The 23,830-nt window shown below is 42.3% G+C and overlaps 1 protein-coding gene across 1 annotated transcript; it reads left to right on the top strand.

Moving 5' to 3' along the window:
* The first annotated feature begins 408 nt into the window (after positions 1–408).
* Positions 409–23,195, top strand: LOC308321936 (nucleotidyltransferase MB21D2). Its single transcript, XM_080773051.1, has 5 exons — positions 409–687; positions 6,821–7,203; positions 11,134–11,472; positions 17,716–18,039; positions 18,434–23,195. The coding sequence occupies exons 1-5, from the start codon at positions 420–422 to the stop codon at positions 18,677–18,679; spliced, it is 1,560 nt and encodes a 519-aa protein (XP_080629177.1). The 5' UTR covers positions 409–419; the 3' UTR covers positions 18,680–23,195.
* The last annotated feature ends 635 nt before the right edge of the window (positions 23,196–23,830 follow it).

Here is a 23,830-nt window from a genome sequence, read left to right as displayed (position 1 = left end):
TTATATTAATAATTTATATTTAATTAAATGATAATTAATAATTCATTATAATTTACCACGCCTCGCCACCCTCAGTCTATGAAGTCATCAGGAACAAAGTTACATCATTCGGCCTTCAAAATGAAAGTCAAATACGTACCCTTTCTTAAATTACAAAAGTATCATAACCATTATGTAACTGCATAACAATAATACTTATTTATAATTAATTATAATTAATTTTCTATGTATTTGTATAGAAATTATATATATACAGTCGTGTTTTGTTATTGTATGTACAACCTTTATTGTGTAAACCGGAACCCTATACTTCAGAACACAAGTCTGATGAATACGAGTGTTGACTTGACGACGTCAGGCTGGTGCTCACTGGCACTGTGTTCACGTCTACAGTCGGTCCCACTCTGGCAGGCAGCAACATGGCGGCCACTCTGTCCAGTCGGGCTGGTTCTGTGAGCAGCCTGCAGGGAAGCAGCAGCAGTCCCACCGCCACTCCCAGCTCGTCCAACACCAACAACAACAAAGTGCTGCAGCACGGCGTACCCGAGCTGGACTTCAGGTCCGGCGCCAGGATGGAGGAGCTCAACAGACTCATCCAGGAATTCAGCAAACACGACCAGCGGGAGTATGACGACCAGCGGGCGCTGGAGATCCACACGGCCAAGGACTTCATCTTCTCTATGCTGGGTCAGGTTATGTTCTATCTATACTGTCTTTATTTTAGATTCTCTATGCTGGGTCAGGTTATGTTTTATTATCTTTATTTTTATGTTCTCTATGCTGGGTGACTTATGTTTATTATTGCATGTGTTTTTATCATCCTCTGATCAATAAGATGGGAGGGGTGACACATAATAATGTTTGTTATATTATTTATGAGCATATATTCGAGTCCAGACGTACTAAAACAGTGTGTGTGTGTGTGTGTGTGTGTGTGTGTGTGTGTGTGTGTGTGTGTGTGTGTGTGTGTGTGTGTGTGTGTGTGTGTGTGTGTGAGTGAGAGAGAGAGAGAGTGATTCTCAGTAATGGGTAAATAATAAATACATATGTATTGTGCTTTATTAAGTCATATTCTCCAATGCTGGGTGAATAGATGTAATGTTATATTAATTTATTTATGAACATTCTATGCTGGGTCAGATTAATTTACTTTATTTTATGAGCGTACTGGTATATGTTTATTATGGTGTTATTAGATGGGTACTGTAGGTACTGTACATCGTATTATTCATGTGACTAATATTCTCAATGATGGGTGAATACTAGTACATCAATCTATTTATTTGATTATGATATAATGTATGATCATCTTCTCAATGCTGGGTGAATATATTTAATATGATTTACATCATGATCATCTTCTCAATACAAGCCTGGGTGAGTGTACTATGATGTGATATGACCATGATGCTGGTCAATTACCAACTCCACTCTATAATTTTCTTATACTGGTGGAGGATATCATACCGGTATATGTTTTATTAAAAAAATATATATTTATGATCTGAAACGCTGTGTGATAGATCGATAGATGGATAGAATGCAGGGAGGAGAACTCAAATGTCTTGCACAGCGCTTTCGAGTCAATATATATTGATTAGTGTGTGTGTGTGTGTGTGTGTGTGTGTGTGTGTGTGTGTGTGTGTGTGTGTGTGTGTGTGTGTGTGTGTGTGTGTGTGTGTGTGTGTGTGTGTGTGTGTGTGTGTGTGTGTGCGCGCGTGCGTGCAGCCTGTGGGTAACGTCAACTGTTGTTAATGTGCTTTTTAATCACCATGGTTTAAACACTGTTGTACATGGTAACTGTAGAGCCTGCTTCTCACCATGCACTGCACGTACTGTAGGCCAGTGTTCTGGACACGTCTCTAAACCGCCACATTCGTTATTATCTGCAAATAATTTCACATACAGTACGCTTCCCCAACCGTCATACATGATATGATACGCATGTTGTCTTCTTTACCTTGAAACGATCCCCTTACTGATGTCAGCACTCAGCTGCAGGGTGATTTTAATCTACTTTGAGTGAAATTGGCCTATTTCATAGTAAGTTGTTGACAGAAAGTGAATGTTTTGAGAGAAGGTTGCAGGAGCAGATAGACACATTGCTAACTACACGCATAGGAGTCGACAACAGAGTTAAAGAGGGTTGAAACCCTATAGGCCGATCTTGCAGTTTGTTTTCTGGTTCAGGTTAAAAACGACTAAATATGGCAGGCCAGCCACCACATAGGACTGACCTTGGCTTGTAGTACTCTACTCCCAAGTTAATAATGGGAGTCTAGATGTAGTTGTTTCAATGTGCGTTGACAATACTGTGTTGACTACTGTCACTGTGAGTATTGATTTGATTAGCTGCAGCTGAGTTGCTTACTAAGTCTGCCATCTATCTATTCAAATTTGACACACGCGTGCCACACCACCGCAGGGGGTGCAGTACCCGTTGTGCTGTACCTACCCAAAAAGGCTTCTTTCTGCCTGGGCTCTGAGTCTGGACAGGGCCCCTGCCCAGGGTCCATATGGAGCTGGCCTGTCCATCATTCTGACGTCTGCATGTACTCCATATTTGGGCATGCCTGACAAAGAACTCCATAAAAGGGACACAGACATAATATCTAGGTGGGGCATTCATTTCCAACTTGCATCGTTCCATGTAGGCCAGTGCCCAACAGGCAGCGCTGTAGAGGCTCCAACACATACTCTCTGGGTGGGGCGTGCATTTCCAATGTGCATCATTCCAAGTAGGCTAGTGCCCAACGGGTACCATTGTAGAGGCCCCACGGGCACCGCTCTAGTTGTTTTTAATGGCTGTAGTTTTGAATCTGAACTGGAAAACAAACGACAAAAATCAGCCTACAGTAGTAGGGGCCCGTGGCCCTTAAGCTGCAGTGGAAGTAGTTGAAACAGTCGTCATAGTAACTGTAGTCTAGGTGACAGTTGAGGAGAGAAAACAACAAACATGTATTCATAGCCGACTATAGTCGTTGCATCTTGATTGGTGGCACGGATGATTACAGCGTAAATAGGCTAAATAGCTTTCAGCTGAATATTATTTAATTGTCAGGCTAATAATTAGCTCAGGTTCTGCTTAACCAGACAAATGGTTTCCTATCAAATACAGACATGGATCGGCCCTCAGCAAAGCACCTCCATTACAGTGTGACACTATATATAGATCAGGCCTCAGGTTGGGCTCGGGCTCTTTGAACCTCTCCCCTTTCATTAAAGGAGAGAGAAGATCAATGAGTCTGTTTTACGTCTGAAGCCTGACAAGGTTGGGAGTGAGAATGTGTTGTTGGATGCGCTTCTTCTTCTTCTCAACACGCAGCATAAACAGTGGATGAGTCTCATATACAATGACTTTTCTGCAGAGGGCTGTGTTTTCTTCTTTCGGCTAATTCCACATCGGATCATCTCTTTAAATCTGGTTCTGTTTTCCTCGGTCACTAGACAGACAGAGCCACCTGCATGTTGTCTCTCACTGCATCCAGAAACCACCTCCTTCCTTCCTTCCTCTTCTCCTCTTGAGTCTTGGCTGGCAGTTCCATGATCTTCAGCATCCTTCTCCCAATGTAGCCCCTCATCCCTCCTCTGCACATGTCCGAACCATCTGTTTTTTTCGCCAAACCTGCTAACCTGGGCTGATCCTGTAATGTGGTCACTTCTGATCGTGTCCTGCCTTGTCACTGCTAACACAAATCCCAGTGTCCGTCTGTCTTTTCGTCAGTGCCACCATTTCCAAGCCATACAGTGTGGCTGGTCCCACTACCATCTTATATACATCTTCCCTTTCAATCTTGCTGTTACCCGTCGGAACCAAATGGACCCGTAAGCGTAAGGCTCCATTTGTACACTCACTCACAAATCGTTTGAGAACCACAGTGAGCTCTACTCACTCTAGAGCAAAGACAGTAAGCGTTCACACGAGTTCAGCTCAGTCGTTTGTCCTCAGACACGTCGGGGTAAAAGTGTTTCATAATCACATTTATCTCCAATACACTCTGACACCGCTGGCCTGGAGATGAACCCACTGTGTGCCCACTTGATCAACTACTAGACCTACTGTGTGTCTCTCAGATGATGGATAATAATAAGTAGCACTTGACGACCTTGCAGGTTTATGCAAATGTAATTTAGATGGCATGTTATGCAGACAGATGCCAGCTTGTTGACCTGGCATCCTATACTTTGTATATTATTTTCAAATTAATTTACATTATTTTTTTATACATTTTTTGATATTTGTTTAGACTGATCTGTTCTTGGTTTACCCATGATCCTAGATGACTATTTATATGCATTTGATGATGCATTACCTGTGTGTTTATCTTGCTTACTGTATGTTGCTCTAGATTAAGAGCGTCTGCCAAATGCCTACATTGTAATACTGACTGTACATACTGTATGATCTAAATACTACAGTATATAATCTAAGACATGTATCAGATTGTAGATGATATGTAATATACATGTAAAAAAAAACACAACACAAATCCAAGCCAGGAATCCCTGTGCCAAGACGTAATTTCTTTATGACCTGAACCCCACAGAGAATCTAGGTTGTATTGTCAAGAGGAAGGTGTGAGACATGAGACTCAACAATACATACAAGCATTTACGGCTGTTATCAAAGCAAACCTCAACAGTGACAGAGGCTGATCACCTCCATGCCACGCCCCATTGATGAAATAATTGGTTCAAAAGTAGCCCAGACTAGATCATGTTGGAAGAGTTACAGAGTTACAGGTAAAGAGCAAGGAAAGAAAGTACTGTCATACACACGGCAATACATTATAATATTATATTGTCAATGTAGCTTAAAAGGCAGGAACACCTATTGGTGTTTTAACTAAGCATTTTGTTCTACTTTAACTATTGAAAAATAGCAGACCTACAAGCTCATAGCACGCCACCGAGTGGCGCGCTACGAGCTTGTAGGTCTGCTATTTTTTTTAAATCGTGACATTGCAGCACAAATGTTTGAATATATCTTCTTTTTTTTTAAAATTTGACGTCAGGCCTAAATGGGTTAAAGGCTGTATACATCATATCTGCAATAACCAGTGTTCTTTTTCTGTGTGAATTTGGTCTGAAAGAACCAGTAGTCGGCCTCAAAATGCTGTCACATTTTTCTACATTTTCTATGTTGAGGTTGCCGTTGCCAATATCACCCAGCCCTTTGTTTGTGGAGGACAACCTTCATTATCATATTGGATCTCCTCCAGAACCGGATTATAAATCCACTAGGCCCTGTCAGCAAATCCCCTAAATGCAACACACACACACACACACACACACGCACACACACACACACACACACACACACACACACACACACACAGAGGCACCTTAGTTATTATTACTTAATTCGGCAGATAAATCTACTCATTCCGTGCAGAAAAAACGTTTATTATTCATTGCAGCTGCTAGGAAGAAAGATGTAAAAGTGTCATCAGATATATTTAGTATTAATATAGTAACGGAATGTGTAACGGTCCCAGTAAAACAGATTTCCCCAGAATACACCTGTCTGCATGATATCTAAATCTAATAAAACAGGTCATCGTTATTGATAGCTAAGATCAAGAATATGTAGCGGTAATTATGGTCATCATCTTTTTCCGCTATCATGTAACATTAAAATGGACGATCTCTCCTCTCCTCTCCTCTCCTCTCCTCTCCTCTCCTCTCCTCTCCTCTCCTCTCCTCTCCTCTCCTCTCCTCAGTATACGGTATGTTAGTCAATCAGTGCCTCTCTGTTTCAGCTCAGGAATGCTGTGGGTTGCTGCCAGTCTCCTGTTTGTCACCATGCTGTGTGTGCGTGCGTGTGCGTGCGTGTGTGTGCGAGCGAGGGAGAACAGACAGTCTGGAGTCAGTGGAGAGGAAGTAACGTGCGATATGCAGAGAGAGAACATCCTCTCTCATCATGTCATCCTGACATAATAAGAACAGAACAGAATAAACCCAAATGGAGGCCAGTAACAACAACATACATCACGGTACATCTTGCTTCATGCATCTGCTGTGTTCTGGTCACACAGTCTCGTCTATTATTGGTATTGTTATTTTTTTATCATTCAATTTTTTTTCAAAAAGATCTTTTAGACCACCTGCAAATTTGTTTCCACTCTAAAATCATCAGGTATTATTTATTACTATATAAGGAGGAATAATGTTTTCAAAAAAGTGTACAGTATTTGTTAAAATGTCGATTTTATGTTTACATACTGTACACCTACCAGTTCAGTAAGTAGTATGCCTGGGTTGCCTGGTGGGTGGTGAAGCCGCACCCACAGCTGTTGTTGTATAATAAAGGGGGAGGGGTTAGGATGATATTGTGATGTCAATATATCACTGTTTTTTTCATTGGCACATTTGACTGTCAAGGTTTCAGCCTCCAGGAAGAAACCCTAAATACCAACGGGTCTAATGAAGTACTGTCGCCTCATGAACACATGAAATTTAAAAAATCACGGCACTAGTCTTTAAGAACAATTTTTATGCCTTTATTGATAGGACAGTACATTACATTACAGGAAATGGTTATCGGGATTCGAACCAGCAACATGCTGTCGGGTTAGCAGCCTAGAGTGCTTGGACCAATACGCCGGTCAGTAAGTGTAAAATAAGCCATTACGAGTTACGTCGCCATCAATGCTCGGCCAAATACATTTCAGTCGAGCCTTTGGACCTTGTGGTCCAAAGGCAAGAGCTCTACGGACACAACAAAAAATACAATTTTACTCAAAAGACTAAAAGTTCAAATAAAAAAATTGCTGTCAAAATCAACTCTGCTCTCTCTCTCTCTCTCTCTCTCTCTCAGGCATGGTGCAGAAGTTGGACCAGAAGCTACCGGTGGCCAACGAGTACCTGCTGCTGTCGGGCGGCGTGCGCGAGGGCGTGGTGGACATGGACCTGGACGAGCTGACGGCGTACGCGCGCGGCGCCGACTACGACATGGACTTCACGCTGCTGGTGCCGGCGCTCAAGCTGCACGACCGCAACCAGCCGGTGACGCTGGACATGCGCCACTCGGCGCTCTGCCACTCGTGGCTGAGCCTGCGGCTGTTCGACGAGGCCACCATCGCCCGCTGGAAGGACTGCTGCACCGTGGTGGACCACATCAACGGAGCCACCAACTACTTCTTCTCCCCCACGCTGGTGGCCGACTGGTTCCACCAGTCCATAGCGCTGGTCCTGCAAGAGGTACGTTACGGTTACGGGGAGCCTCTAGGGCACTGCTTCCACCAGTCCATAGCACTGGTCCTGCAAGAGGTACGTTATGGGGAGCCTCTAGGGCACTGGTTCCACCAGTCCATAGCGCTGGTCCTGCAAGAGGTACGTTATGGGGAGCCTCTAGGGCACTGGTTCCACCAGTCCATATAGCGCTGGTCCTGCAAGAGGTACGTTATGGGGAGCCTCTAGGGCACTGCTTCCACCAGTCCATATCACTGGTCCTGCAAGAGGTACGTTATGGGGAGCCTCTAGGGCACTGCTTCCACCAGTCCATAGCGCTGGTCCTGCAAGAGTTACGTTACGGGGAGCCTCTAGCGCACTGGTTCCCAAACCTTTTAGCCTGTGACCCAAAAGAGACATTTTATGACTCCCCGGGACCCAAACTACCGTAGTTGAAATAGCAGATCTACAAGCTTACAATGTGTCGCTTCGCACCACGTTGGGAAAACAAAAAAATTAAGGGACCCATAGAAATGTGTCCGCGACCCACAAATGGGTCCCAACTCACTGTTTGGGAAACAACAGTGATCTAGGCAATGCAATGGTTGCTTATTTTAACGAAGGAATATTGTAATATTTTGTCATCAATTTGTCGATCTATTTAAAAGTAGGTAGTAGCCAGGGCCACTTCTTGATTATTCCATTACTTCTTTCTGTGCTATCTATGATTATAATCGTACCCCCTAGGCTAGGGTACGGCATCAGCCATCTATGAACATGTTTGTACCCCCACCTCACTGATGACCCAGAGATGAAACGGCGGGTCGTTAACAATGGGAAGTGAATGGTGGCAAGGCTTAGCTGTGCTTATGCTACCACCTAGCGGTCATAGAAAGAATTGATAAAAAACACATGGATGGCACAATCTCTCTATCAGTCCATATCTGTGGTAATATTGGAGGTATATTATCAGCTCATCACGTTATTAGAGCCAGATCAGTGCTATCATAATATCCATAATCCTAGCTCGTATTTACAATTTTCAAAGAAGCTTCTATCATGGTCTGAAATGGTTATGATATAATTAATTTGCATTATGGATGAGAATTATCGATCAATTTGTTAATTGATAATTGATACGTTTTGATAACATAATCGATCAATTAACCGGTTAGTAAGATAAGCAGCGTTTTATTTATTTATCTATCTGAGAATCTTAATTTCCCTCAATGTCTACCATAAAAATGACATTTGCTGATCTACAGAAATAATGCAAAAGGCATATTTGGACCATTTGAGATACTGAGGGCCAGGCAATGGCATCTTTGTATGTGGAATAAAATGAAATGAAAAGTGCACTGTATTGTCTGTCACATCACATGCAAAAGCAGAGACGTTTCTGTGCCTACGACTTCTTTTTAACCGGCCCACATGTTGCGTTCCTCAGCCACGCGTGCAGACAGCATTAAATTCACAGGAAACCGGCCAATGATGGAAGCGCAGAATCTTTGATTAATTGTTCAATTTAAAGGACAACTTTAGGTTTTTTCAACCAACGTTCATGTTTTAGGATGTTATTAGAGAAAGTAAAAGATGACTGTTATTGTTTTTTCATTTGCTGCTTTCTTTCATTTTAGGGATTTTAGCTGTTTTTGACAGGCGGTCGGGGGCATTCGAGCATGGGGCTAAATCATTTTTACAACATTTTATAGCGATTTATTTCCTTATTATTTACTATAGTCCTAAACCCCAGGAAATTTCATCTGGCCACAAAAGATCACGAGTTCTACTGAATGTGTCAAACTGACATATTGACACACAGTGTGGCTTCCCCCCAGTAGGCTACCTTCACATTCAGTAGATCCTGTGATTCTTTTGTGGGCAGATGTAATTTCCTGGGGATTATTAGGACTATAGTAAATATTAAAAAAATGAATCGCCATAATATTTTGTAAAAAGAAAATACATATTTAGCCCCATGCTCGAATGCCCCCGCCACCCCTATCAAAAACAGCTAAAATTCCTAAAATGAAAGAAAGCAGCAAAACACTCATCTTTTACTTTCTCTAATAACATCCTAAAACATGAACCATGAATAAAGTTGTCCTTTAATTGAATAATTTCTTAACGGCATATATTTGAATGGCAAGCTCCACCTCCCCACGGAGGTGAAGTTCATCCTGGACTCTCATATTGATTACATAACTGCAGGGGTATTTATTTTCTGATAAACGTCTAGCTTTGTTTTTGCATGTCATATACAGTCTTATCAAGGACATCCTATCTGGTCATTTCATTCAGTGCTCGTGTAAATTAATCGTCAATGAGATTAAAATAAGTTAGGAATGAACGCGACTGGCTCCTGTTTGCTGCGGCTGACAAGGACACACATGGGATTCAGAATGAGTTTTGGGTTACAGTGTGCGGCTGATAACGGAAGTGACTGTACTGTAGTATGCATAAAGGTCCCAACATTTCATGGCTTCATCTGATCTGTGATAGTTCTAGCACTGAAATGTCTATTCATGTTCCACTGGAACTGTTAATCAAATGGATAATAATAACAAGTAAGACGCGCAAACGCGGGAAGCGAATGCAGCTCGTACATATTTGGGTTTTGGACGTATAGCTGCTTTGGGGACTCCTTATATGGTTATGGCTGAGTCATGGTGACGTAACAGCGGGACAGACAGACAGACAGACAGACAGACATGATCTTCTAGGTCTCATAGTTAGTGCTCACTGCGTTCGCAATTAATGTCCATTATCGAAGGCAAACGCAATATAGACATATTTCCTATAGACACAGACAGACACTAATTGTAATGTGTTGCTGCCTGCACAACAGTACAAAACACTGATGTTGACCTACGGTACAAAGCAAGACTCACTCCCAATGTCCTGCCGTAATCTGACGACTCCCCTTTTCAGACTCCACCTCAGCCTGTAGCACTTAACCTATTATGTATGACCATGCAGTCATTTGTTCTCATGTTTTTAGTTAATATGTATGCTTGTTTTTCTTGACCAAAATGTTAAAAAAACAAACTTGATACCATGTTATTTTACGTGTTTAATATTTTAATATTTCTTTCCAAAGAAGACAGACATAAAGGAATTTAAAAGAAAAATAAAAATAAAAACGGGGAATAATTTAAAAACAACTCGTCATTACAATAAGTTACACTGCTAAAGAGTGTAATTATGAAAAGTGCCTGCCAGATAACAGAACATGCTTGAATTGTCCATCATATCATAACAAATTCTAGTCTGGTCCATATAGTAAGTTCCGATGCCAAGTCTTGAAGTGAGGTACAACACATGCCAGGAATCAGGATGAGTGCTCATAGCCGGGTAACGCATAGAGAACAAGTTATTTAGAGAGATACCACGTTCAATATTTACCTGGTATCCCTATAGTTTCATTGTACAGATAATGTTTTGATAATACATTGTTGTTGAGACTGATGCGAGGTTCTTGGTTTACCTGTGATAGAGAGAGAGAGAGAGAGATATGTTCCAGACTAAAGTAATTGTCCGACTTTATTTATAGTGTAAAAACGTTTTGTATTTATTATTCCGCCCCCTGTGACGTCATGTGGGTCAATACATCATCATCAGACATCATCATCATCATCATACTGTACATGGTGAGCTACTCAAGCCACACTGTTTCTTCATTGTAGTCGGTGCAACCGCCCTTGCAATTTCCCCAAATTGCAAAATCTGTAGTTTAATGTGTTGTGTGTTATAGATCCAGAAGTATTTCCTATGTAGACAGACGGACTCAAACAGACACATTGCAATGTGTTGTAGATCCAGAAGTAATTTCCTATTACAGACAGACATGAAGTGGTAGACACGTTTTGTGGTGTTGTGTGTTTAGATCCAGAAGATATTTCCTATATAAGTAGACAGACAGACACATTGAACTGTGCTCTCGTGCTGTGTGTTGCATAGATCCAGAAGAAGCCGCAGAGAGGCATGCCGCGGGTGGAGAAGGTGGAGCGCAACGGGACGGTGATCTCGGTCATCCTGGGCGTGGGCAGCAGCCGCATGCTGTACGACATCGTGCCCGTGGTCTCCTTCAAGGGCTGGCCCGCCGTGGCCCAGAGCTGGCTGATGGAGAACCACTTCTGGGACGGCAAGATCACCGAGGAGGAGGTGATCTCCGGCTTCTACCTGGTGCCCGCCTGCTCCTTCAAGGGCTGCAAGGAGAACGAGTGGCGCCTGTCGTTCGCCCGCAGCGAGGTGCAGCTCAAGAAGTGCATCTCGTCCAGTCTGATGCAAGCCTACCAGGTGAATGTGTGCAAATCTTTGAATGTATATTCCTTCACGGCGAACGTCTTTAACTCAAATATTTGCTTCTGGGTGGTCCCTGGAACAACATATTTTCCGATGGGGGTCGGCAGCCAGATACATATATTATTCGGGGTCCTTGACATGAAATAGTTTGAGCACTGATATAGAAGGTCATGATCATGATTTAGAAGACGTTTTGTAGAATCTGGTCTCAGCTCTTAATGGGTTATTTATACTGCTGGGTATAGACCACTCCCCCCTCTAGTGGTGTAAACTGGCAAGCACTTCTGGCGGGTATCTATCTGTCTGTCAACTTAGCTCTAGCACAACAACTTAACGTAACGACACAAAACCAACTCTGGCTTGACAGCGCGTTGCGTGTTCGAGTCCCGTTCATGACTACCTTTGCTGCATGTCTCTCCCCGTCTTTCTCTCCCTCTTTCCTGTCATTCTTCACTTGTATCTATCAATAAAGGCAAACGGAAATAAGAAATGGGAATAAAAACAGCATTTTTTAAGATATGCAATAAAATAAGGGTCAGGGCTATTACGATCAAACCGTGTTGAAAGCCAGGGAGAAAACCTGTTTTGAGCAAAAAATTAAAGAGCAAGCTGAACGAATGTGTAGGGGAAAAGTTTTCCAGAATCTGATGCTCATGCTCACCTCAACACATGAAATTCGACCGTGAGTTTGTGTTGCTCTGCAGGAGTCCGGCCGTCTAAGAGGGTGTGTGTCTGCGAACCGCAGTGCCGATTTTCTAATGGAATGGGAGGCTCTGATCGCCCACACTGAGTCATGCTAAAATCATGCTAAAATCAAAAATAAATTTATATATTTTTAACATCATATTTAACATTCTAGTTAATGTCAGCATCAAACGAATGAATATTTAAAAACTGTAAAAAACCAGTAATCCTGGTCTCTAAATTGCCTCCCCCTGGCCAGCCGGGGCGGCTGATGGAGGGGAAAGGAACTGGTTGGAATAGCGTGTTCCTTCCACGCGCTATACGTCCAACCAGGGAAACTCCCCTCTGTCGGGTGTAAAGGAGCAACTTGGACACTCATGCAAGAAGGAAGTTCAAGTCCGTTGCTCTCCCCAGGTTGGCGGAGGGTGTATAGAGCCCAGGATCACATTAGATAATTGACACGGGGGTGAAAAAAACTCGTGGGATAAAAAAAAAAGAAAGAACTGTAATTACTCTGGTGAGCGAGGGACATTGCATTTGATTTGCAATACAACGTAAGAGATGCATGGTGCACTGAATGAAGGCCTTGTAAAATGGATGAGGCTGCATGTGCAATTTACTGTCTGTCACCAACATAAGCAATCAGAGACGTACACAATATGTCACCACAATCAATCACAGACAGGAAAGTAGCTTCCACAAGCCTTTTCTTGGCATTGGAAGTAAAGCTAGATTTATTTCTTGAAATAAAATCCAACCCTTCATTTAAGCTCTGTTCAGATCAAAGTTTAGTTTTTTGGGGGGATCAATAGTTTTTGTTGGATTTCTACACCAAAGGGGCTATATGCATACAGAATAACACTTCCTACTTCCGGGCCACTTCCCTACTTCCTTCACAGGTTTTACTGATGATACTAATTAAGGCTCTGTTCCATTTAGTGTGCTGTGGTTCTTAACTTTGAGTGCACATACGTGGCCATTTGGAACCCACTAAAGAACACTTGAGACCCACTGGTTTAGCAGAGTGTTTCCAGTTTCCACCCACAATAGCAGCACCCTGGCTCTGTTTGAGCCTTCCTTCATTAGTATCATCGGTAAGTAGGGAAGCGGCCCAAGTTCTTTCCAAAATGGCGTGTGTCCATTGAGCCAATTCCCCCATGTGTGTATTATAGTCCCCGTCTCTGCCAACCCATATTGTTTGGTCTGTGATGGGTTTAGGCACCCCGCCCACTCAGTCCTCCTGGACCATTACCGGCCATTCCAGCAATGATTTCATCCCGTACCCACCCGCAGGTTATTTTCAACCGGCCGCTCCCCTCTGCAGCGAAGTTTTAAGTACCGCCTGCTTCTGCAAATGCCAACGGAAAGGCAGCATGAGAGACGGAGAGAAACAGGATTTGGCCATTTCAGCACCACGGACAGAGGCACAGTGGCTTGGGCAGAAACCATCCTATCTCCACATTTTGTTTTTTTTCCCCCGTAAATGTAACGACTTACTTGATCATACTACAGCGTGTCAAAAGTAGCAGATCTACAAGCTCGAAACGTGGCACAAAGCGATGCCTTTTGAGCTTGTAGATCTGCTTTTTTTTAGCCGTTTTTCAATTTGAATCCTGAAAAGTAACAGTTTTGAACATGAGGTTTCCACCCGACAGAGCATCAGCAGGTACCAACCAACCCATTTCAACCAATAATATTGACGCCTGTCAAACAAGCTTCCACACAGAGCTGTGATCCATCATCATTCTACAAACACTAGAGGGCAGTGCCGGGTGCTGTATACAAGTAGCCTTATCCAAGATGGATGGAGGGTGATCTAATTTAAAGATAAACGGTACTCTAAAAACACTACACTATGTCCAATGCAGTGACAAACATTGTTCAGCACTGCCTTGTTTGATGTTTTAAAAATGCGTCACAAATACAAAAATGTTATACTCGCCAAATACCATGTATTTAAAGACAAGGTAAATGGCCGTATGTTTGTGAGGGTAGGTACCCTCACAAAAAACATGCAGTAATCCTGGTCACTAAACTGCCTCCCCCTGGCCAGCCGGGGCGCCTGATGGAGGGGAAAGGAACTGGTTGGAATAACGTGTTCCTTCCACACGCAACGTCCAACCAAGGAAACTCCCCCCTGTCAGGTGTAAAGGAGCAACTTGGACACTCGGGCATGAAGGAAGCATGAGTTCAAGTCCGTTGCTCTCCCCTTGTCCCCCATATATGGGGACTAGGTTGGTGGAGGGTGTGTAGAGCCCAGGATCACATTAGACGATTGACACAGGGGTGAAAAATGGGTTACAAAATCGTGGGATAAAGAATATAAACATTTTAAAAGTAAATGGCCGTATGTCTTACCTTCTCGTGTATGTTTACAAGAACCAACACTGTTGGTCAAATTACATAACCATAGTGTCTGCAAAATGATTTCCACAATGTTTGGAATTGGCCCATGTCTCTTCTGAATGTGTCAATGCCAGCCAACTGGACCTGAACCAAGACACTTTAAAAAAAAATGTTTATGTGCACTGACAACTGGAAATACACTTGACAATGGCAATCCACCTTCCTGCCCCTACTACTGCTATAAAAAATGGTTTTATTGGATGGAATGGAACCTTTTCAGGCATGTTGACAACTTGACAGGTGAACAGCTGAAGGTGATAAAGTTAAATGTGGGATGTGGTTTCTTTTAGGTGCTTTACTGTGTGGCACTGGCAGCAGAAAATGAAATGTATAGTTGTCCATGCTTGGCACACAGTAACATCTAAATAAATAAAGTGTTCAGGTTGCAGCAAAACCTGATTTGTTTCTCAAATCAGGTTTAGGAATGACTGTCCACACTGTTATTTGCATATGATCAGATTGGATTTGTGTATTCCAATATCGCTCTCCTATATTTGCATTGGGTGCTGTGGTAATAACATGCAGTCATACAACCAGGTTTCAAACAGGCTGCAGTGTCTTGCGTGTCCAGACTTAAACACGTCTTTAGAAATTCCAGTAGATTTGAATCACACACAAGGACAACCTCACCCACTTTCAACCTATCTTAATTTATTCATTCATATTTGTGCTACTTGGTCTGTGTCCCGCCTACCAGCGACATGATCATTAGGTAGGATTTATTTTTCACATTTATTTTTTGTTGTATTACGCCAGAATAATAATATAGCATTGTAACGTTCCAGGAATAGAAAGACTGGCTTGTCACTGGTAGGCAGGATTCTGAACTGTCCACAGCCCTCCTCTGAGACACTGACCGAGGTGACAATAGAGCGTCGCAGTCCCTCCCCCTTTCAGAACGGCGAGTGGACCAGACTCCCTCTTAGACTCAATTCTAAAGCTCAATCCACATTCTAAAGGGGTAATTGGGCTAGTTTACTCCTTATTAAACTCATTTGACCTGGAACCACTTACCTCACTAAATAATAAATGGGAGGGAGACCTGGGGACAGAAATGTCTGATGATGTTTGGAAGGAAGCGCTGGATAGGATACACTCCTCTTCAATCTGTCTAAGCCAAGGCATACTATTATTCAGTTTAAGGTTACACATCGCCTCCACTGGTCCAAAGTAAAACTATCTAAGTTCGTTCCTACCATGGATCCTATATGTGATCGTTGCAATCAAGATCAAGCTACCCTTGCACATGCTTTTTGGTTTTGTCCAAAGCTAAATACATTTTGGCAATCGATATTTAAAACATTTTTAGATGTATTAGAAGTGCCCATAGAACCCTCTGCCACTATTGCAGTGTTTGGAGTTATTTCCCAAGATTACATCTTAGCCGGCAAAACAAGAATATGATAGCCTTCGCATCTCTTTTGGCTAGGCGGAAAATACTATTTAAATGGAAGGAGAAAATACCACCAACCTTTAAATCTTGGGTTAATGATGTTTTACATCATCTGACATTGGAAAAGATTCGCTACTACACAAGAGGGTACGCCGGTGCCTTAAAATTCTACACCATTTGGCAACCTTTTTTGACATGCATTGAGAGGATGAACGCGGCTGACATAAACAATCCTTAACTTGTTACACTGACCCTACTGTAATCGTTTTATTTTATTATTATTATTTTATATATATATATTTTTTTTTTTAATTATTTCTTTGCATACTTCTATAGTTCTATTATTCTATTATGTCTATGTATATTTGTATGTGCCTTTTATTTCATATGGTGCAAGATACCGGGGTTGTGGCTCTTTCAGAGCGTGAACTCTGGGAGGAGGGGATGGGGGGGAAAAAAAGGGGGAAAAAATTATGTTTGAAAAATGTTGTATAATATTTTCATGTGTGAAAAATTAATAAAAAAACTTTGATCAGAACGGCGAGTGGCCCAGGAAATGAAAAGCAATGCATTTTCCCCATAGCCGTTTCTGAAAGTATTTATTTAAAGACTGTTACGCCGCGGACAAAGCAAACTCGGATCGTGACAAATCATGACAATGAACACAATATTTTGGGCCGATCAAATCATTAGAAAGAAGAAAATAAAGGCAGGAGACAAGACTATTTGTTTTGTTTTTCTTCTTATAAATTATTTGATCGGCCCAAAATATTGTGTTCATTGTCATGATTTGTCACGATCCGAGTTGGCTTTGTCCGCGGCGTAACCGTCTTTAAATAAATACTTTCAGAAACGGCTATGGGAAAAATGCATTGCTTTTCATTTCCTGGGCCACTCGCCGTTCTGAAAGGGGGAGGGACTGCGACGCTCTATAATGGTACCATATTATTATCATGAGCATCAGTGATCGGTGAAGTCGTCCTATAAGACTTGATCAAAACCAATCTGGTCATAAATCTAATTTGGGCTGAACATATAATAGCCCCAAGCTTGTTCTGCTCATAGTTGAGTTGAACTAAACCACACCCACAATTAATGTTATTACGTTCAGCTGTTTTTAGCCATCAAAAATGTCCATGCGGATGTTTACAGTGTCATCTTTGTGTATTTTCCATTTTCCTGGAAATGACCAACTCTAAATGACATTAACGATATCAATGAAACTAAAATCTGTCTTTATTTGAATCTCTGGCTTCACTGTCATTATCCTCCATGGAAGCACTTTTTGTTCTAGTCTTGAATTCATGTTTTTGGAAAAAAAATAGGAATACTTGATGAACAACATCAAAACGATATCAAAACTCTGTTCATAAACACCACCACAACTCCAACACAACTGTAACAGTATAATCCATTATGTCTTGTATCCAGTTCATGTCCTCATTATTTCCAAAACACACATTTGTTGCTCTATTTTACTATTTTAAAACACTTCCGGAGGAAACAGTGTTTCGCGGCCCGGGCCCGTTTTTTTTCTATGATTCGTTGATATGTAAAAGAAAACAAAAATGATGATGAAGAAAATAATTGATAGCTGCAGCCCTAAAACGAATCAATAACGTCATCTGATCAGTGATGTTGGTGGTGCTGGGTATCCACTCAGCCCTCCATGGTGTCTGTATGATTGACGCTCGCAGACCTTGCAGAGAGTGAGCGGACAGTAACTCATCTCTCTCTCTCTCTCTCTCTGACAGGCGTGTAAAGCCATCATCATCAAGCTGCTCTCGAGGCCCAAGGCCATCAGCCCGTACCACCTGCGCTCCATGATGCTGTGGGCGTGCGACCGCCTCCCGGCCAACTACCTGTCCCAGGAGGACTTCTCGGCGCACTTCCTGCTGGGCCTCATCGACGACCTGCAGCACTGCCTGGTCAACCGGATGTGTCCCAACTACTTCATCCCGCAGTGCAACATGCTGGAGCACCTGGAGGACGAGGCGGCGCTGCTCCACGCCCGCAAGCTGTCGTCGGTGCGCTCGGACCCCACCGAGCACCTGCGCACCACCATCGAGCACGCCAAGGTACTGTATATGCTTAGGTGTAAATATGTTGGGGTTTGTTTTTCAGTCCTATAGTTGTCTTGTAGCAAAGCCTTGTCAATATCCCATGTGAGAAAGCACGCGAGGACCCAATTCAATTCAAAGGGCTTTATTGGCATGAGAAAACATACGTTTACATTGCCAAAGCAGAAAGAACAATACAGCAATACAATCAAAACAAAAATGATGTACTTTGAAGGTCAGAATCTTCAATAGATCAACTTCTATGTACCAAGATCACTCGATGCAGGTATAGTGCAGGAATATACACACCCACACAGGGGAAAAACCTTTACAGTTTGTGATAAAAAGCTAATAAATGAATGAATTATTCTCAACTATGAAACCGATGTGACAAAGCTGATTCTGCTTCCAGGCGGCCAACCGGCTGACGTCGGACGCCCAGTGGCGCGGCGGGGGGAGCGGCGTGGGGGGAGGGGGCGGGGCCAACGGGCTGCCCTCGCCCCAGTCGGACGCCGGCGGAGACAGCCAGCCCGACGACCGGCTGGCCAAGAAGCTGCAGCAGCTGGTCACCGAGAACCCCGGGAAGTCCATCTCGGTGTTCATCAACCCCGACGACGTCACGCGGCCTCACTTCCGCATCGATGACAAGTTCTTTTGATCCCTTGTTTCCTCCTTCTCCTCCTGAAGACATGACGAGAGACGGAGAGAGGGAGGAGGTTCTCCTTCTTGGTTGTGCTCCTCTTCTCTTGTTTTATTAAGTCCTTACTCCTTCCCTCCGTTTTCCTCTTAGAGGAATTTGCGGTCGAGAGGAAGGACACGTCCTCTTCCTCCATTCCTGTTTGAGGTGTCCTTCAAAGGAGTTTCTCCTGGACTGAAATTGTCCCCTCCTCTTTTGATGTCCTCTCTCTCTTCCTCCTTGTTTAATTTGAGTGAAGTCAAGTGAGGTAATCGTCTAGTTATGTCTGCCACTTTTCTTAATTTTTCTATCTTTTTTATATCCTCCCTTCTTGCCTTCTTTCCTGACTTCCTCCCCTCCTCACTGCGTGCCCTGTGTCCTCACCTGCTGAAGGCCTTCTGTGATGAACAAGGTGCATTTTTACACTGTAGGTTGGAGGGAGAAAATCCACCTTAAAATACAGTTCACACGTCATTCCACCTTATCCGCAGCTCAGTCGAGATGATGACGTTCCAAAATGCATTTCATTATTTATTTTCACCTGAAATTCAGGGACTCAGATATTTCAAACATACAGGGGGTCATGACTGGTATCTGTAAGGTTATGTTCACACTGGCAGTCCAAATCAGATTGTTTTTTAATCCAGCCTGAACAAGCAAAAACCCAAACACAATCAAATCTTAATTGATTGATTGATTGATTGAATACTTTTAACAGTTGGACACTGGGGTGTGTTCCAGTCCAGTGCGGACAGTCAGTCCTAAAGATGAGAAACGAAACTGATTTGTCCACAGTCTGAACAAAGCCCAAGTTGCAGGAGAAAAACCTGCAACATTCAACTCTGCTGTTCACATAGTGTTAGCTGTTTCAGAAGAGAACGAAACAATATGTAAATCGTTAGAATGACATTGCATATAACAAAAAAATATCACACAGATCGGATTCATGTTCATACGTTAAACCACTGACACTTTTATCTAGAGAAATGAAACAAGTGCAATTGTAGAATAGGCTTTAATTACATCCCCACAGCCATTGAATGATGTAGAATTAGTAGGGACTCTGAGATTGAACTCTGTGGAGCACCAGAAGAAAGTGGATTGTGTTTTGGGGGTTTGAATTGTAGCAGTTTGGGGAATGTTTTGAAACCCGTTTAGAGGAGGGTTGGTACTAACACTAGATGGAACTGTAAATATATACATAGAATGAAGTGAAGAGATGGTGCTTTGAACACGTAGATAGAGACCTGCTAAGCCCAGTTCATACTTTGACGTATGGCGGTGTCCCGTGCCGGAAATGACCATCTATAAGCTCACAACGCGCCACGGGTCATGTGACACGCTGTGAGCTTATAGATTGGCTTATTTTCAGTACGTGACACCGTCGTATGATGGAATTAGGAATCGGGGCTGACGACTCAGGTCTGATTTTGCACAGAATGTTAAAAAGAAAAAAAAGATGTACACAAAAAAACAATCCCTCTCTTTCTCCGATACTGGTCACTCCGTTTTCCGAGGAGAATCGTGCAACTATGATTCATAATTATAGATGTGTCATGTCTGTGAGAGGGAGATGTTTCTTTTAGACCCACACAAAGATAATTACATTGTCCTTTTCTCTTTCCACGTTTCTCTATAGTGAGCTACATTGGTTTGTATTTTATGTTTTAGCAGAGTTATGCTTTTCAGTGTACTGTAACTTGATGAATCTTGGGTAAGTAATGTTTTTTTCCCCAATTTAGTCATTATGCCAGTTCACCCACTCTTGTGTCGTTTCTGTCAATTCTGACCGTGTGGAAGGGTGTAGACGAACACATTTCTGCTCTAATACTCGTAAAGTTGTCAACCTCTTCTCACTTGACAGTGATTATTTCACTGGGAGGGCATAACGCATGTGGATGAACACTGTCCTTGATTTATACGATGCACAATCAAGTATAAGTAGTTATTCTCCCCAACAGATTTACAAGCCAACAAGGTCGACGTGCTATGTTGGCTTGTAGGCAACACGCTTGCACTATTGCATATAAATTAGGCTTAAAATGGTGGCTAGTAGTGTTCACATGGTGCTAGTACAGTGGTCATGTGACCACCATCCGCTTGCCAATGACTTGTCTGTAGAGGTCTACAAAGTCTTAAGATGTTTTGAACGGAATTATATGAATTCATTCATACAAGGCTATATAGGGATAATTCAACCAATAAATACAATAACCCAAATAGGGCAAAGTACATAATGCAGACCTGTAATCTGGGAGGTGTGCCGTTATGCGATGTTAACATTGGGTTTAATCAGGTGTTACCTTATTTATTGTTTGTTCTGGTTTTAAGACGGTCTCAATGTTGCAGTCTCTGGAACAGAATGAATGCGATTCCATTGTACGTATTGTGTTGTTTCGCTGACATTGAACCCCCCCTGTGTTAGTTAACTCATCCCAGAACGGTTCCTGGAAGAAGTAAAAAAGAAAAAAAAAGCTAATGCCAAAATACTTTCAGAGAACCGTCTGATATTCACCACACCCTCGTCCACAAGTGCAATTAGTGAACACACACACACCCACACACTATGCAGATATGCTCATAGATCTACCTGTGTTTCATCAAGGCAGGCGCGGTCTTTGAAACAGGAGGCATGTAATAATACAAATAATACTGCTGATAATAAACATCTCTCATTAAAAAACATGTTAACATACTTTTCGGACAGAAGAACCACCCAACATGCCCAGCCCACAACACCCTAATGTTGCGTTCAGTCCGTTCACACGGGCAGACGCAAAGACGGAGTCTATCATTCATTGTCAATGGAAGCCAGCAGCGTGATGCTACGAAGCAAATCGTTTTGAAACACGCTCTACTTCCGCGTTTGCCAACCAAATTTTGGTTGGCAAATGCGGAAGTGCAAACGAGCGCTCGTTGTTAAACCCCAGCTGCACGGGGTTTCCTCGTCATAAATCCACGGGGTCCGCCTGCAGTTCACACTCTAACCAGTAGAGCCGAGTGCTTCAACATTGGCGAACCTCCCTGGGGGCTTGGTGTGAACGCACCATTACACACACTACTGCATCTAACAAGTGCCACATAGACACTCCTGATTGGTTGAAGATGACGATGTAATGGAGGATGTCATCGCGGTGTCGTTTATGTTTTTGTTTATGTTCAAAAATCCTGCTGCTGTTTATTAATAGTATGTTGTGTATGATATATTTTTAATTCTTTTTTTTTAATGTTACATTTATTAATGCTTCAAATGGCAGCTCCTCTCTTCCTGTGTTTGTGATGGGATTTACAGCATGATCTATGATGATCATTATACTCATTAGTACTGTATATTGTCTCTGTCGGGTCGAGTCCAAAACTGTTCAAATTCAAAAGCGGCAAAAGTAGCAGAACTATAATCTCAGAACGAGCTTGTGGATCTGCTGCTTTTAATGCTTTCGTGTGACGCTGTAGGTAGTATGTATGATCAAGTAGGGCGCTAATCTATAAAAAACAAGTTAAATATGGAAAGGAGTCTTGGTTTGGTAAAAGGGTTTCAGAAACTTGAAGGTCGAGTGCCACAATTTTTGTATTTTTCCAGTTTTTCATGTGACTATGAGGTGACAGTACTTCATTAGACACCCTGGAGTCGTTTTTATGTGCAATTTTGTATTTAGGGTTTCTTCCTGGAGGCTGAACCCTTGACAGTCAAACGGGCCAATGAAATAAACAGTAATATAGTGACATCACACTATCAGCCCCTCCCCCTTTATCATACAACTAAAGCTGTGGGTGCGGCTTCAGTTCAGGTGGATCACCACCCATCACCACCCGCCAGACAAACCAGGCATACTTAATGAACTGGTGGGCGTGTCCACATAAAAGCATGATTTTAACAAATACTGTACACTTTTTGGAAAAAGTTCTTCCTCATATTATAATAATACCTGATGGTCATGTTTTAGGGTGGAAAAAAATTGTGGCACTCCATCTTTAAATATGGGTCAAAGCATCTAATCTATGGTCCAGGATGCTCCAGCATTGGACACAAAAATCTGGTATCTGTCTGACAGATGTTCATTCTTTAAAACTGCAATCCATATTTTATTTTATTTTTTTGTTGAATTTTGGAGGTAAGATGCAGAATGTTTGACAAGATGTACTGCATCAACAAAACATCAACATTATGGATTGCAGCTTTAGCTCTGGTGTCCCTATTTTAGGCTTGCCCTTTACTTTTCCATATTACAACATTATATTAAAATAGCTTTTGTACAAGCTTGTATAGATGTTATTTTCACTATTCTTTGGTTGGGGGAGTATTTTTTAAATTGTACCCTAAGTAGGGACATCAAGTTAAAAATGTTTAATCTTGTGATGATTGTGTGTGGGCGTACAGTGCACAGCTGCTGTTATCATCTAATTACACTCTTGAGACAGAGAGAGGAGCTGTTGTATACAGCATTAAAGGATGCCTGGTGTAGCTACTGTTGTAAATAACACTGGATAAAGTGCAGAATTGCCTGACTCATCAATTCTCAAAGCGTCTGTCTCTCATCATTTCAGGACACACATGCTTGTCTTTTGTGTCTCAGAAGGTCAGCATGACCCACCTGAGAGAAATGTGCTCCGTTTTTTTGCAGGTCGAAGCACTTTCGTAGGCTAAATGACTTGAGTTCATTTGGCTAGTGCACAAGCACTAGTAGTAGTGAAACCACCATTTAGGGATTTGGTGAGCGTTGCAGGTGTTGTGTTGAACACAGCAATGTGTTTATGAGGTGACAGTACTTCGTTAGAGTAGACCCCTTGGTGTGGTTGTTGTGAAACCCTGACAGTCAAACGTGCCAATGAAAAAAACAGTGATAGTGACATCACATTATCACCCCCTCCCCTATCCCCTTCAGTTCAGGTGGATCACCAATCACTGCACCCACCAGGCAAACTTAATGGTGGGGGTGTCAACATAAAAACGTAATTTTTTAACAAATACTGTAAACTTTTATCTTTTTTTTAATTAACATTTTGCTCCTCCTTATATAATAATACCCCATGATCATGTTTTAGAGTGGAAATCATGGCACTCTATCTTTAAGAATTAAAACTAAAATTTTTATTTAACTTTAGGGAGTAGTGGATTTTTATTTGAACTGGATA

The sequence above is a fragment of the Protomyctophum bolini genome (genome assembly GCF_963924005.1).
Source record: "Protomyctophum bolini genome assembly, chromosome: 9".
Lineage (NCBI taxonomy): Eukaryota > Metazoa > Chordata > Actinopteri > Myctophiformes > Myctophidae > Protomyctophum > Protomyctophum bolini.
The sequence above is the reverse complement of the archived record's forward strand: the minus strand, read 5'-3'. Positions and strand labels throughout refer to the sequence as shown.